The sequence below is a fragment of the Corapipo altera genome, unplaced genomic scaffold (genome assembly GCF_003945725.1).
Source record: "Corapipo altera isolate COAL_440 unplaced genomic scaffold, ASM394572v1 61153, whole genome shotgun sequence".
NCBI lineage: Eukaryota > Metazoa > Chordata > Aves > Passeriformes > Pipridae > Corapipo > Corapipo altera.
This window is the reverse complement of record NW_020884958.1, coordinates 1,135,046-1,152,446: the sequence shown is the minus strand read 5'-3', so window position 1 is coordinate 1,152,446 and position 17,401 is coordinate 1,135,046. Positions and strand designations below refer to the sequence as shown.

Below are 17,401 nucleotides of genomic sequence, written 5' to 3'. Positions count from 1 at the left end.
GGACAAATGTCACTGAATTTAGCAGAGGTAGCTGATGCCTAAGGACACTTACCTTGTCTTGAGCCCTCCTGAAGTCTAAGACCAGGGTATCAATATTTTCATACACGAGGACACAAAGCTCTGACCAAGTCAAACTGTCTATGGGAACTTCTGGTTGCTTTGTAAGCACACAGCTTTCTACCAGATGCTGGTATAAGCTACGGAGGACGTGCACCTCCTCCTGAAACAAACAGAAAAAATTAACTGTTGTATCTGAGCAGTGTTAGAATTGAAAGAAATCGATTATAGGAGATTTCGATTATAGGAGAAATTGATTAATGTTTGCAGTCATGCATATTGAAGCCAGAGTAAGAAAACTCTCTAATTAGACAGCATTTTGTAAAAAAAGTATATAAGTAAAGTATTTAAACAAAGCCCAGTTCTGCAGGGGTCACAGCCATGACCTGCTACAGAGAAAAACCTCTATGCTATCCGTAGATGCAATTAATTCATTCATGTTAATACTTTCAGGTACATTCAAACTCTACCCACTTCCAACACCTGCAAGGAGAAAATTGTCTGATTGGCCTGGCAGCACAACACGCTGTCACTCTTAAGTCTTTTAAAAAATTCTTTTGCTTTGATTATATATGAGTACATAACTAGCCAAAATAGGCTTTCGACTTCATTAGTTAAATCCCACAAGCCATGTCTCATTCATTTACACTGATTTTAGTCCATAGTATAATAAATTGATGCAAGTTATAAATAAACTTCATCAACAACAGCATGTAGCAGAAATTCCAGCCTTCATATCTTTAGTAAATATATACAACTTAAGAAACAGAAAGCTGTGTCTTAAACACGACAACAACAAAGACCGTAAACCATTGTTTTATAACAGTACAGTGAGAAACCAACATAAGATTATCAAACTAGAGAGAAAAGACTTATTTGGGATGTCTAACAATAGTATAAAATATAAGAAAATAGTGAATAGATCAAGAAAGCAGGAGGGGAAAATTAAGGAAAGAGAACACACTGACATTTTCACACAGTTTTAGCATGGGTATAGTGGAGGCCAAGAACAGTATATTTAATGTTATCTGTACTCAGGTTCTGCTACAGTCTTCTGCTTTTTCATTTTGGGAAGAAAAACAAAATCTGTCCAAGCTGAGTAGACAAGACTACATACAGGCACTCCTGCTTCCCAAAAGATTACAAAAGTCTTCAGGAAAAATACAAAGCCACCCAAGGCAAGAAATATCTAATCTCATAGGGGACCACTAATACAACTCCTCAGAAAATTATTATTTTTATCACATGTTCAAGACAGTCCTGTGGTTTGAAATTGTTCCAGTAAAACAATTAAAACAATCCCTTCTGTGAATGACAGTTCTTTTAACAGAGACGCTATTTTATGGCGGTTTTTTACCTTCCAGTAACATGCTAATTTTGAGTACACCATTTAATCCTGTTTCCACTACTAGAAACCTCGACCATGAACAGAATTTTGTCCTGCATTCTTGTGAAGTATAATGTACATTTTACTAAGGAACACAAAACAAAAAGGAAAACAGTATCACAGCAATTTCTAGCAAGTTCTTAAGGTTTCTAGCAGATAATTTTCAGCTTGGAATCATGTTTTGTAGTCATGAATAACAATAATTGCTGTCTGTAGTCAAGGCAGACAGTTGCTTTTATCTTTTTGTATTTCTTTTGTGCCTGATAAAATGACTTTTTTAGGTTAACTAGGAGAGCAAATGTCTTTTAACACATTAATATTTGCATGGAAGAAGCTGTTATTCTCCCAGAGGTAAAAGGGGATTTTTTTTTTTATTATTTTTCCTCAGTTTATTAATTGCCAATCTTCCTGAGCAGTGGATAACACTAAGACAATGGATGGAATAACTCCATCAGCTGCACAGAAGACACCAACAAATCTGAAGACCCTCTGCAGGTCTCTCAGTGATTATCACAATGCCTGTCAGCAGCAGGGAACAGACCACATTTACCTTCCACACACAGAGGTCCAAGAGAGAGAAGGAGAAGAAATTTGCAAGCCAGTACCAAAACAAAGTTTACGTTGCTAAGTGTAGAAATACTGCAAATGCTACCACATAATGAAAGGAGAGAAGATTTTCTAGATATGCTAAGACCTTTCCTTTGTTCCTGCTGCTATACAATAGGATAGAAAAACTGGGTGTCAAAGTTTAGTTGGGTAGAGACAGTGGGAAGGTCCTAACTGGTCATATAATAAGAGAGAGATATCAGAAAATAATCCAGTAAAATATATCCAACGTGCCAAATCCACGCAAAAATAAGGGAAAGGGGAAAAAAGTTACATGAAATAGAAATAAGCAAGTCTACAATAGTAGCTAAAGAAATAAGCAAGTCTACAATAGTAGCTAATAAAACTTGACAAAAAAGTTTGGGTTGAAAGATCGAACATTCTTCACAAGAAATCATAATCCATGTCTACAAAATTCTTTCTTGATTAAGGATGCAAACACAACTTACATTCATACTTTTAAAATAACTGTTTTCTGCAAATAACTCTTCAGTTAAATACATGGCATATCACTTAAAATACATTCTCAAATTAGCTTCTTCAAGTTATTAGATATATTTATTCATGTTTTACCAAAAAAAAAAAAAAAGGAAAGTAACATAAAACAGCGCAGAAAATGCAGATTATTCTCACAGTATAAAAAAGCCTAAACAGTGAGGGCCTTTTGTCTTACCATTTTACCTTCCTCCAGTAACGTGCTGGAGCTGCTTTTGGTAAGGTCTAGTTTCCCAGAGAGACCTCTGTTTTCCTGCCTTTCCTCAGTCATCTCTTTCAGTTGCTTGCTTGAGGAGAAATGCTCCCTTTGTAATCTGGAAAGTTTCCACATTAGAATATTTTTATCAAAATTACTTTTGTCAAGTGTACTGTGTACTTTTAAAAAATAATCAATAGCTATGGCACATATCATGTTAGCATATCATATGGCTTCTGAAGTTGCTTGCCTTTTTTAATTAAATGAAGAAACATATATTCCCTCTGAGAAAGATTTTTCAAGAAGTGGTTGTGTTCTTCTCAGTTACTAGGCCTTGTGTTAGATTACCAGTCATGAATTCAACTGATTATTTGGATACAGTTTCTAAATTACATATAATAAACAGAAATGGACTGGCTTCTACACAAACCAGCTAATTTATCAACAGCAGACAGAAAGAAGGTCACCAAACTCAATGTCTTTTTTGTCTCAGTCTTCTCTGACAAGGTCTCTCAAGCACCTATGATCAGGAAAAAGGGCTCACAAAGGAGAAACATTGCTAGCAATAAGTGAGGATTGAGTCTGGGATAACTTCTAAGGGCTCAACCCATAGAAACTGAAGAGGCCAGCTCACCTACACTCAAAGGTTCTGACAAATCTGGCCAATGGCACAGCAAGGTTTCCCGTTATAATTGTGGAAAGTCACAAAAATTGAGGCAGGTCCCTGGCAAATTTGGAAAGGCAATACACCTGTATTTGGAAAAGGGCAAAAGGAGAAACCAGGGAACTATAGAGCAATTCATTTCAGTCCTGGGAATGTCAAGGAACAAGTCCTTTCAGAACAAAGTAGTTTTGGAGGTTCGTTAGACAAAGGCTTAAAGACAAACTCATGTGACTCTTCTAGAAAAAGGGAAAATAAATCAGGGTGCCAAACTATCACTTAGGAAAAAAAGCCAAGATCCTGACCCTCTCTGAAGTACAAGGACCACAGCCTTCAAAGGTAAATAAATCAAAGGTTCTTGTACTGTTTCTGAAGGTGTCTAGTGAAAACAATCACTGATATTCACCAACGTTACTGATACTTCTATGTTTCAAAGAACAAAAAGGGCACAGGAAACAGATGAGGCAGTACCCCACATAATTCCCTCAAGGGAACAGAGTATATTGGTGTCCATCTCAGAAAAATCTTGATCTTCACTACCTATCTTTGTTGTCCTCTGGAAATTTGGATGTCCAGCCTAACAAAACTGTAAGGATAAGCTGCTTCTGTTTCCTCAAGCTCTGTTAACAAAACCACCAAAACTTAACTGTGTTAACTTTCCTGGTAGGGTTTGTATTCTCTGAAATCAGAGAAGATAATTTGCTTTGAAAAAACTCAGTTGGCAGAAGCTCCCAGGAGTAATTGCCTAAAGCAACAGATGACTGTAATTAGTGATAAGTAGTGTTTGGATATTAGACAAAAATTATTCTCATATCCAATTAACATTTTTTAAAAGTTCATAAAGTGAAGATTAGATTGTTATATAAAACTCATGATCCAACAGTCATTCCTCCAAACAAGGCTGTTTTGAACAGAAGGGAGCTTTTTAAAAACAAAACAACAAAAACCTAATAAAATGTCAAATCAATGACAGGACTTCTCCAGTTCAAGGAAAAACCAAATAACTACGTATTAGTTTAGAGTTGCCTATGTTGCTGCCATGGAACTCATGCTCAAAGCAAAAACAACCGGACAGAGTGAGATTACAGTTTAACTAATTGATCTTATTTTATTACCATAGGAAATCTTGAAATACACTAATTCAGTTTCCTGGCTGTGAAGACCACAGTCTTCCTGAAGCACCACCTTAGATTACTACCATAGTGTATTTTAAACATTTTCACAATTTTTTATCATAAAAATTATTTCCTTTTCTTTGAGAGGGGAAAAAAAAGCTGTATATTTTTTTATGTGACTCTAAATGGTTTACCTAAATGCATAATTCTACATGCAAACTTCTTCTGGCCTAATTTTAATAAAGAGCTCTAAGGTGCTTCGATAACTCAGGTTTGAACTATCCTACTAAAAGCATCTACATAACCATGAATCTGGAATTACTCAGGCCACAAACTTGTTTCCTTGTAGGAAAACCAGTTTCTTTTGTTCTCCACTAATCCTCGTGTGAGAAAGTCAACATAAATACCTATGCATACTGACCCATATAATCCTAGACTGAAAGTGAGGCCAAGTCTGTGTTTTCTAACATTTTCTATTACCTTGAGTCTCTTTCCATATCCTCACTGTGCACCACTCATTTTTAATCTTCTTAAACTTCCTCTTTCCCTAAATTTCACTATTATCCTCTATTTCACCTACTCAGTTCTCTGTCTTCCAACACCATTCTTCATTGTGCTGTTTTCTCACCCCAATATATAATTGATTTAGCCAATGAAGAAGACTCAATACTGCACATCCTATATCTACCCAAGTTCCAAAAACCGTCTGTTACCACAGACACAGCAGACTGTGCTGAGCAGGAAAGGCATCCCAAGTAATTTCATCTGCTCTCTCACACTTGATCCCCTTTTCTTTTTTTTTTTTTTTTTTTTTTTAATCAATTAAAGATTTCTACACTTATTCAAAAGATGAAAACAAATATTAACCACTATAAATGATAAATAACTTCTTGACAGTATCCTTAGATATTCATGTAGCTCACTGAAGTGGAAAACAATGTTTTCATAATAATACAAGTGGATATAGAAAACCCACCTCTCCTAAACCTGCCAGATATGTTTTCCTACACTTCTCCCAAACACCACTAGAGGGCGAACCCCATCAAAATTATTTTCAGTATTTTTACTTTGACAAGTGACCTGTAATGGATTAGTTATTATCTCTACTCTCTCAATACCTACGATTACTGGTATGGATCTGTTATTAATGGATTGCCAGGTTCTGAACCTTTGTCTTGGTTTGGCAAATTGCATTAGATTGTGTTGTTTTCTACTGAATGAAATTATAGGGAATGTAAACTCTAAGTGGTACTCAAGCTGTCTACTACCATTTTACAATGGCTTTAGAGGAAAACTTACACGTTTTGTTCCCTCTCATGTACATTTGCTGACTCTCTGAAATCTCTCTTCATATTTTGTAACACTGAAAGACCTTCTGCTGAGCTGCCCTTTTCTGAATTCAAAGCTTCTTCGAGTTCTTGAATTCTTAACTACCAAGTGATAAGAAAGCAATTTAAAGCAAGTTAGGAAAAATTAAAAAAGTCTTCAATACTGTTTTCTGTTCTGTTCTGCTTTACAGACAACTATATTCTATAAATTCTATATGGAAGTATGTAGACAGAAAGCATTAAACACATGTATTAATATGCATGTGTTAATGCATATAGTTCAAAAATCCTGTCTGGATTTTCCTGGTTTCAGTTATTAATATTACTGAATTTTCTGGGGGAATTCTATTTTTAAAATAGATACACGAAAGTGTGGGATTAACAATAAAGGCTAAACTTCCATTCAGAACAGAGCTTGTTAATGTATACAAACAAGGAAGAAAATCTTAACAATTATTTACCCATAAAATATAAGTCTCTAACTACAAAGAATGTTACCATCCCAGTTCCTTTGTAGGTTGCAAAAGTAAAGAGGAAATTAAGAAAACGAAATTATTTCCAGTTGTTTATTCATAATTTCAAAAATTTAAGTGCCTGTACATAGAGAAGGTCATGAGAATAAGAAAATAACTGACAGAAGAATAGCAACGCTTATTTTTGCTCCTCAGAAAATAAGGAACAAAAAACCCACTGAAATTACCTTTTTTTCTTGCTTAGTTTTTTAAAAATCCAGTGTGAAATGCTTGTTAGTTAGTATGAAATTATCATTAAGTTTTTTCACAATTTTTTTTAAATAAACCCCAATTGCTTTACTAGGTCAATATAGGAGGCAAGTCCAGAGGATGTGAGCGAGGCATCCCGGGAGAAGAAGTCCAGGACGTGCGTGGGAGTCTGTATTCCCATTGGTTACTTGGTCACGTGTTCCCAAGGGGATAAAAAGGCACTACGTTTGAAATAAAGCCCTTTTGGCTGCAACCCAGCTAGGAGTCGGACTACTCTTATTTATTGTATTAATAACCCTACACGTGGCTTCTGACTCAGGGGCTAGAACCTATATTAGGACCCAAATTAAAAAACCCTTGTAGCAAGGGAATCAGTAGATTTCGGAATGTGTTCATTACAGAACACGGGAATCTTTTACCAAGACAAATTTAGATATCTTAAAAGCATCAGTTCTCAGGTGGTACTGAGAGATGCAGATTAGCAACGAGCTCAGAAAAATAATAGGGAAAAGTGCATGGAAACAGAGAAGAAGAAAAAGAAGAATAGAAGCCAAGAGATCGGGACAGCAGCTGCAGCAAAAAGTGGAGAGGAGCCAGTAACCACGTGAGTGGGGGTTGGAGCAGCGGGAACTGGGAGCGGCAGCATAAGCAGCCAGCACCGTGGTGGGGACCGCTCCCGAGCAGCGACTGCAGGCACCACCACTTGAAAAGCTGAGCAGGGGAGCCACGCCACTCAGCCGGGACCCTGTCGCTGCTGCTGCCGCCGCTGCAGCCACCACCGCTGCAGCCGTCGTTGCCGCCCACCCTGCACGCTGCAGGACCCCATGAGCCCCGCACTGCCGCTGCCGCCAAAGTGCCAAGCACCAAGCGCTGCAACCATGTGGACTACCACTGCCGTGGACCACGCGCTGCGTGAGCCCTCTCACCTGTGCCACCGCCAGACACATAGCAGCTGCCACGGGATCCCACCACCACCCGGACCACCATGCTAATCCACCAAGCAGAGAAGCCGCGCGGACCGCCACCGCTGCTGCCACCAAATGCAGCCCTGCGCCGCCTGAACACTGCCACCGGGAATTGCCGCACGCCGCCGCGCCGCTGAGACTTCGCCACCGACTGAGCTACTGCTGGACCCCAGTGCCACACCAGGAGTGACCCAGTCGCCTGCAGCAGCCGGAGAAGCAGCAGCAGAGACCCACAGAGCAGCAGCTGCTGCAGGGAGCACCGGAGCGAAAAAGGAACCGCAAAAGATCAGCCAAGCTGGAACCAAAACTGCAACCAAACAGGACCACACACGTGGAGCGAAAAGAGGCCAGAGTGAGGTAATATCCACCATGGGAAACATAATTTCTATGGAAATATCTCAGGATACAGAAGCATTAGCTCTCCTACTGAGACCTTATCACATACAGACAACAAGGGCTGAATTAACAGACCTGGTGCAATGGATTAGATCTGTGGTGCCAGAGCTCCCACAGAGATCTGGGACAAAATCGGAAACCACATGAGACTAAAAGCCCAGGCGGTAGACCACCAAGCTAATAATGCCTTTCCAGCCTGAACAATAATAATGTCTGCCTTACACACGAGCCCATAAGCGAATGGGACATTCACCCCACTCTAACACACAGACCCCCAACCAGGCTGCTAGCCGCCACCCAAATCCCATAAAGAAACCGGAGGGAACTCACCAGAGATAACAATATATATAGATTCAAGGGATTCACTGAGGAAGGGGGGAAATTAGGCCACGGGTCAGGCACTGGTAGCCACGGGAGCGTGAGTCGCAGGGAGAGAATGGAGCCTTTAACATGGGAATCCAGCCCATGGGATCGGCGTATGGGGCCCCGTTGCAGCGATGAGGGGGGGAACCCAGCCTATTTGCCACCTCATGCTGCGAATGACTGGTGACCACGTGCACCGGCACGGGCGCAGTCATCTTGTGTGCTTAATGGACCGGAAACTGACCTGTCTCTTCCGACCCCTCCCTGCTGCCCCGTCCATCATCCACCACCACCCTGCCTCGGGGAACTGGGTTTACTAGGGCCATTGTGGGGGAGGCATTGGAGGATGAGGAGGAGGGAGCAGGGATGGTTACACCGGGAGGGAGCAAGGGGACAAGCAGGGGAAAGTCAGTTGATTGGTGGGAACAGTGTCAGAAGGAAGCGATCAGAGTGAGAGATTTGCAGGTTATCCATGCATGCCCAGTCATTTTTCACCCATGTCAAGCCTCCCATTTCCAGCCTCTGCCATATGAGGTGACAAAGGAACTGAGGCAATTGGTAAGAGAGACTGGTGTGTCCTCAACCAATACGTTCGCATATCTGGAGACACTGAGTTCAACATATATCTTCACCCCATATGACTGGAAGACGCTACTGAAATTGGTGTTAACTAACACTCAGTACAGTGTCTGGTTAACTATTGGGAGAATTGTGCTGTGTATGCTAACGACCCACAAGCAGGCATAACCATTAACCACTTAATCGGGGAGTGGAATTTCACCACATTAGATGCCCAGTCAGGCTAACCCCGGAAGGTGTACAAGTTAATTGCAAAACTAGCCCTGAGATCCATGAGGAAATTACCCACTACAGACCGGGATAGCAACCTGTCATTTACAAAAGTGTTACAAGGTTCTACTGAACCATTTTCTCAATTCCTAGATCAGCTGCAAGCTGCTTTGAACAGGCAGATTGAGCACGATGAGGCCAGAGAAACACTTTTTAGGCAACTGGCTTACAAAAATGCAAACCCAGACTGTAAAAGAGCTTTGCAGGCCCTTCTGAAAAGGGAGGACTGTAGCACTGCTGAGCTAGTTCAAGCCTGCCAGGGTGTTGGCTTCGTGGAACACCAAACTGTCTCTTTAGCCACAGCCTTAAGTGCCCAGCTAAGAGTGCAGGAAGGAACCAGATCCAGAAATGGTTGCTTTAGATGTGGGGCCCCTGAGATCACTTTCAAAGGGATTGCCCAAGGAGACCCTCTGCAGCAACATCCCACAAGTACCCAAACAGGAGGAGGAGGCCAAGAAACTCCTCACAATGGGGAAACTGGAGGCGGGGGGCGGTATCGCGTGCCCCAGCACAACAAATAAATACGAATCACAGGAACAGGCTCGCCATCTGTGCCCCACCACCTCAGCCAGTGCTGGGTTGTATTTATCCAATCAAGAACCAGTCATCATAACTTCCACTGACGTAGTACTAATCCCTACAAGGTGTTGGGGTCCCTTTAATCAAGGGGTGCATGCACTACTAATTGGGAGATCTTCTACCACCAGAATGGGTTTATTCATGCTGTCTGGAGTAATAGACTCTAATTCCCATAGTGAAATTCAAATTATAACCTGGACTCCTGCACCCCCTTGTTTCATCCCTAAGGGCCAAAAAATTGCCCAACTAATCCCTTTCTACAGCGCGTGTCCTGCAGGGGAGGGGGAGCGGGGTTCAGGGGCTTTCGGGAGCACAGACCAGCCACAAATCTTCTGGGCAACGGCCATCACAGCCACACAGCCTTGCATGACATGCCAGATTGATGGGCACCAATTTACAGGCTTAGTGAACACAGGAGCCGATGTTACCATAATAAAGGACTCTGAATGGCCCCTTGACTGGCCTACTGTTTGCCCAGCAGCAACCATTCAGGGGGGTGGGAGGCACACAAAGACCCAGACAGAGTGCTCAGATACACACAGTGATGGGCCCTGAGGGACAAGTAGTAAAAATCACTCCTTTTATTGCTCCCATTCCATGTATATTGTGGGGATGGGATGTTCTCAGACAGTTTGGCACAGTCATGCAAATTGCTCCTGCAAGCAATCAGGTTTTTCAATAGGGGACATTGAGCAGCCATCCCAAGGACCGATTAAACTGGTCTGGAAAAGCAAGCAGTCAGTTTGGGTGGATCAATGGCCCATGAAATAGGAACGGCTTGTACATCTAAGAAAGCTTGCAAAGGAGCAACTTGAAGTAGGTCATATTGTGCCAACAACCAGTCCCTGGAATACACCTGTATTCTGTATTCCCAAGAAAAGTGGGAGGTGGAGAATGTTGCAGGACTTACGAGCAGTTAACGCAGTCACAGAGCCCATGGGAGAATTGCAGCCTGGACTCCCCTCACCTGCTATGCTTCCAGTAGGGTGGTCATTGATGGTAATTGACTTAAAAGACTGCTTTTTTACCATCTTTCTACACCGTGAGGATGTACCAAGGTTTGCTTTTTCTATCCCCACCCTGAGCAATGCACAGCCCATGCAGAGTATCAGTGGGTTGTCCTTCCTCAGGGGATGCGAAATAGCCCAAGGATATTTCAGATGGTAGTGGCAAACGCTATTCACCCCATCAGGAGGCGTTTTCCCTCAGCCATCATATACCATTTCATGGATGACATATTGATAACCACAGAAACTGAGTTACAGTCTGTTGTTACTGCTCTAACCAATGCTGTCCAAGATGCAGGATTGCAGATCGCTCCAGAGAAAATCCAGCAATCGCAGCCCTGGACCTACCTTGGATGGAAAATCAGTCAGTCAGTCATGGCTAGGCTTCGTGAACGAAGATTAAGGAAGGCTCTATCCACATGTATTACAGGCACGCTGGTGGCTTACGAGGCCAATAAGAGATAGACATAACTGATTGCAAAAGGCACAGCAGAAAGACTCCTTAGATGGTATATTCTGCAAGACATGGTTCTTCCTGCGTTGCCTTTTCTCCTCGAGAGTGATCCTGCATGCGTTCTCAAAGGAAACAGCTGCGTTATAGACGGTGTGTCTCCAGGCCTCCCGATTTGAGGCCAGAGTAGACCAGTTATGATGGAAAATCACGTAGCAGGAAATTTCTCCACAGCCAGTGCAGCTTGAGGTAAAAAACACTTTAACATTACATGAACTGCAAAAACTTCTGGGAGCCATCAATTGGCTAAGGTCTATTTTGAGCCTAACCACAGAGGAGCTACACCCTCTATTTGAGCTGCTTAAGGAGGACTCAGACTTAACATCTAGCAGATCTCTGATTTCAGGTAAAGCAGGCATTAGAAACATGTGCCAAGGCAATCAAAGCCAGACAAGGCACAAGGAGAAATCCTGAACTGGCTGTTTCTTCCCCATACACCACCTAAAACTGTGTGGACTATTAATGAAATGTTTGCCAAGCTTGTCATTAAAGGCAGAGGACGGCTGCAGGAGCTGGATGGACGGAATCCTGCAACCATCTACATTCCAGCTACAAAGGACAACCTCAACTGGATGCTAGCCAAAGATGCAGGATTCCAGGTTGCCTTGGCAGGCTTTGATGGTGACATTTCCATTCATTTCCCTAAATACAGACTGTGGGCAGAAATCAATAATTTACCCTTAAAAGCCACAACCAGATGCAAACATGAACCCGTAAAAGGCCTCACGGTCTTTACAGATGCATCTAGGTGGACCCGAAAAGCTGCAGTGACACGGGTAAACCCTGATACAGGACAATGGGAACGAGAGGTACAAACCATGAACCAAGGCTCTGTACAGGTTCTGGAACTGGCTGTCATATGTATTGCCTTGGGAAAGTTTTCAGAACAACTAGTTAATATCGTTACAGATTCCTGTTGTGCGGCAGTGTCCCGTCTTGAAAGTTCATTCCTTCGAGATGTTGCTAACCCTCACCTGTTGTTTGAAATGCGTTCAGTATGGTTTCTTGTTAATCACAGGAGGTTTGACTAGTACATTATGCACACAAGGTCACACACAGAAATGCCAGGGCCAATAGCAGAAGGGAACCGGGAGGCTGATGCAGCAGCTATGTTTAACACCATGCCCAGAGTCTTAGAGCAAGCAAAATTGTCTCACTAATTTTTCCACCAGAACACACATTCACTGAAGAGACAATGTCAAATAACACTCAATCAAGCTCGAGACATAATCATGTCATGCCCAGACTGCCAATAGATAACCTCCATGCCATCTCAGGAAGGCGTTAACCCCAGAGGGTTAATGGCAAATGAAATATGGCAAACAGACATCACACACGTCACCGAATTTGGTTCATTTGGTTCATATGTACATGTCACAGTTGACACCCACTCACAATACATAACTGTCACAGTACACACTGAGGAAAAAGCTAAGGATGTAATGAGACACTGGCTTAGTTGTTTTGCAACCCTGGGAACCCCAAAACAAATCAAGACCAGTAGTGGACCTGCCTTCATAACAGAAAAGGTAAGAACTTTCCTATCAGATCGGGGAATTTCTCACACTACAGGCATTCCACACTCCCCCACTGGACAAGCCATTGTAGAAAGGGCACATTGGCCCTAAAAGATATGTTAACAAAACAGAAAAAGGCGGAATCTGTCTGTAGTTCACAAGAGCGTTTGTGGAAAGCCACACATGTTATAAATTTTTTAAATTGTGATAGTACTGAAAAAAGTAGGCACGAAAAACAACACAGACCTCAGGCTTTCTCCTCTCCTAGACCACCAGTCATGATAAAGGATCTAATTTCAGGGCAGTGGGCAGGACTGGTGGATCTTGTGCCATGGGGGAGGGGTTATGCATGTATCTACAGAAAAAGAACTAAAATGGATTCCTTCCAGATGTGTCAGACCTTACCTAGGCACACAGTCACAGCAGCAAGAATCAGAGTAATGCAGAGTTTATAAACACAGTTAATGTTTACCATTTGGTAATAATGTTTACATTTCAGGTTTACATTTGAAGATGACCAGTGTGGCAAAATGCAGAGTCTATGCAAAACCCATGAGTGTGTGTGTGATGAGTGGAATGACAGCCATCAGTAAAAGTGTGAGTGAATGGATAAAAGAGTTGTATGACTGTATAAAGGACCTTAATCACCAAACTCCTTACACATCGAACGCTTTACAAGAGTAACACTACCTTAGCCACATGGTCACATTAAGAGAATTTAGTTTGCTATGTTTACCTTGTTTTTGAAATAAAAGTTGAATTTCCCAAGTTTATATAAACCCTGAGACTAATAAAGGTTATAAGTTATAGGTATGACACAGTTGGGCTAAAGCCCTTAAGTTAATAAAGCTGTTTTTCCAGGTTGCATTATATTCCTTAGGAGAATAAAGGTTTAAGGTAGTATAAGAAAGTTTAAAAAGGTTAAAGAAATGTTTTCAATAGAGATACAAGTTGTTAAGAAGCCAAAGCAAGCGGTGTGCTGGGTCGCTGCAATGTTATGGTAGTTCATAATGTATTATTCTGTTATTTGCACTGTTGTTTTTGCACTGTTTTCATGACCGTCTTAAATAACTGTAGGGGGAGATGCAGAAGGCATGTCCAGGAGATGTGAGTGAGGCATCCCAGGAGAAGAAGTCCAGGACATGCATGGGAGTCTGTATTCCCATTGGTTACTCGGTCACATGTTCCCAAGGGGATAAAAAGGCACTACGTTTGAAATAAAGCCCTTTTGGCTGCAACCCAGCTAGGAGTCGGACTGCTCTTATTTATTATATTAATAACTTGGCATGTCAAACCCTGAGGGATAAAGTTTAATAATACAAAGATTTAATATTTAGGTATATATACTATATTTTTTCATATAATCAAACTTTACTGATAACTGCTGATATCATGGCTTTGATTCTGAAATGTACTTGGAGAAGTTATATTTGGAACTGTAGTTTCAGTAGGTACTAAGCTCTCACTCCTAGAGAAGTTGGTTGTACCTCCAAATTGCTCTAAGTGCCCATTTAAAAGACACAGGGCAGGATATTTAAACAGTAATAAAATGTTAACTGTTGGGAAACATTTCCTTTCCCCTCACTGAAATATATGTTGCTGAGAATTCTCAAACTAATCAATGTGACTTTTTTTTTTTTTTACCTATTTTACTGATTTTAAAGTTCCCTGAAAATAAGACATTTTTCTATTCTCTACTTTTACATGCCAGTTATTACAGTTTTGACACTTGTTGCAAAAAATCTACTCAGTGTTTTCACTGAAGCAAGTAAGTGGTCTTAGCATGTTTGGAAGATCATACCTTTACAACTTCAACAACAGTTTTCCTGTAAACTTCTACAAAATATTTAATAAAAAGTTTACCTGCATTATCCGTGTAGTGTACTTGCATTCCAAATGTGCTGCTCTCGCTGCTTCAGTATCTCCTTCCAGTTTTCTAGTTCTTTCTGTAGCTGCCTAAAAGTACATTTGCAAAGTATTTCAATCCAGAGAGATGGTAAACTGACAAAGATGACTCTGTTCATTCAGTGTATTGCAACTCCATAAAGCAACCTGTTTACTGTTGAACTACGGTTCAGCTACTGTTGAACTACTTGCACTTTGGAACTGTGAAAGTTCATACCAAGAAATACATATAAAAATAATTTCTACATATCTGGAATATTAAAATAATATTTTCTTGTTATTCAAAGAAATTGATGTGGGATTATGTTCTTGATGCATTTTTTATAATCAAAACTGCAGCTGGAGTCAGAAAGCAGACATGCCAGATTAAGAATATATCTACTCCACCACTGTTTGCTTTTTGCTAAGATTGTCAACTGAGGCAACCCTCTGAGTGGCAAAATACAATGGGTATCAATAGAGTAACTACAGTATGGTGACAAGAAAATATAGAATACCTCAAAAATATGTCAGCTTTGGCACCTAATATCCAGCTTAGGTGCCCAGAACAGATTGCTTTGCAGATCTATACTAGTTACAGTTTCCCTACCACAAACATCTCTAAGTCCTGTAATGTTTTAAAGCAATAATCAAGTTTGGTTCTTTTTTTTACTGCTCAGTTCCTTCACCTATAACTGTTCAGTTATGTTTTTGACTAGCAATTATCAAGAAGTTCTTTTTTAACAAATATTCTGAATACTTTAGTTAGTTACTACATCTCATTGTACAGATGTACATAAACCTGTACATGCGTACATAGTTTAAGCAAAATGAGATTCTCTGAATTAAACTGTTACATCTTTCTTATCCATTCTTACAACATTTAGAAAAGTACCGAAATGCAAATGACTATGCTAAGAATGTATTTGGAAATTTGGATTGCCTACCAACAGTTCAAGAATTTGTCTGTATTATTAATAAACTTTTTTTTAAAAAAGGTTCTCCAAACCGAAAAAATTTCTTTCAAGTTACAATGAACACAAAAGCAATCATCATATATATATATATATATATATATATATATATATATATATATATATATCCAGATAAAGGCCTGGACACAGAATTTCATTTGGAAAAATGTTTTTAACAAAAGCAGTAACTACAGAACTGCTATAATGGAAATTCACATGTAATTTTAACTGTACTATTTTCTACCCAAAAAAGTCTTTTCACTTTGACTGATGACTGAACTGAAAACAAAAATTCACCTCAAAATGACTCTTGGTTTCAAGTGACATCACAGAGATCAAGAAAAAGAAGGTAATATTAAAAGTTGTTTAACAAGAGCACATTTAGTGTTACATAAATACAAGTGAAGACATTGATTTTGGAAAAGTAAAACAAACTAGCAAGGGTGTGAGACAGCATTGTTTAGAAACACTTAAGTGAGAGAAACATTAACATACATTAAAATAAAAACTCTTGGCAATATATTTAAACTTTGTATAATCTCAGACACGCACACAAAAGACTTTGAAAACGGACATGCCACTTAAGAGAAAATCAAAAACAGTACAGAGATTACCAAACCTACTCCACAGCAAGGTCTGTCAGAAGGCTTAAACTTTGCCTCATCCTACAAGTTTTATTTGCTTAATATTCTCAGTAGTAAAAATTCACAAATCTTGCAATAACACTACTCTCACATTGCTGAGAGTATTTTCACTTATATGTGAGAATATTTTTCACGCCTTCTGTTCAAACACCAGTCTCAAGTCAAATTCATAGTGTAAACAGCATACACCTGTGAAATCCCTTTTATGTGAAACGGATGTTTTACTCTTTGTTAATCAGGCACATGGCATTCACAGCCAGACTAGAAGGTTCCACCCCTCAAGAAATGAAGTTGTTCAAGGTGCTAGTGCTTACTGAGACTAATAGCAGTAGTGACAAAGCCTTACTTCAAGCTCTCTCATGAGTCGCTGGTGTCGATCAGCTCTGAATTCCAGCTCAGAGGCCTGGCGCCTCAGCATGTCACTGCAGCCATTGTGTTCTGCCTCCACATTCCTCAATTTCCTGCGCGTATTTTGCAGTGCATCATTCAGGCCCTAAAAAAAAAAAATGCTAATAATAAGGCATTAAGAGAGTTTTTCTAAGAAAGATAGTGTAGTAGAGAGTTCAAAAGAGGAGTAGAGACTGCATCAGAACAGCTTGTTAAAATCTAATACATTAGCACATGTCATTAGAACTGTCTACCCAACATCAGACATGCTCTTTTTTCACCATCAGATAATGATGGTAAATATGACCTTCTGTGATAATATTAAAATTAGAGCCATTTCCCACAAGAAATGTTTCTCTAAAAAAGTACAAGGCTGCTCTTCCAGTCTCTTCTCTTTCCCAGATTGATGGCAATGATGTAAATGGTTAAGTGCATTTGATGAAATGATGCATAGGGATAGAAATTCTATTTTGTTCTGGTTTTAATTGCTAGAACCTCAAATAAAATCAGACATTTTTTCAGAAACAGTTACTCCCACAGACTAAATAATTTTAATTTCTGCTATTCTGAAAAGAATTTTCTCCTGTTTAGAAATGGAATTACTGTAAAAAATTATCTACATGAACCATGAAATTCACAGGAGAATAATAAAACTAAGCTGTCCTCACTTCAATTTCTGCACTCAGAAGTTGAATCAAGTTAGAGTTTGGGATAACTACTAACATTATTGAACTCAAGCTCTGTGGAGTCACCGTGAC

General features: G+C 40.2%; 1 protein-coding gene across 9 annotated transcripts in view; it reads right to left on the bottom strand.

The window, feature by feature from the left end:
• LOC113956880 (coiled-coil domain-containing protein 171-like) overlaps positions 1-17,401 on the bottom strand; it is a 46,278-nt gene that overhangs the window by 17,602 nt on the left and 11,275 nt on the right. For 8 of the 9 annotated variants that reach the window (XM_027663882.1, XM_027663874.1, XM_027663873.1 and 5 more), the window contains 5 exons: positions 16,603-16,749; positions 14,618-14,710; positions 5,817-5,947; positions 2,724-2,859; positions 53-220 (listed from right to left, as the gene is read on the bottom strand). In XM_027663882.1, coding sequence (XP_027519683.1) covers positions 53-220; positions 2,724-2,859; positions 5,817-5,947; positions 14,618-14,710; positions 16,603-16,749 — 675 coding nt within the window. The remainder of the gene's footprint in view (positions 1-52; positions 221-2,723; positions 2,860-5,816; positions 5,948-14,617; positions 14,711-16,602; positions 16,750-17,401) is intronic. The other variant, XM_027663876.1, reaches the window with a different exon arrangement.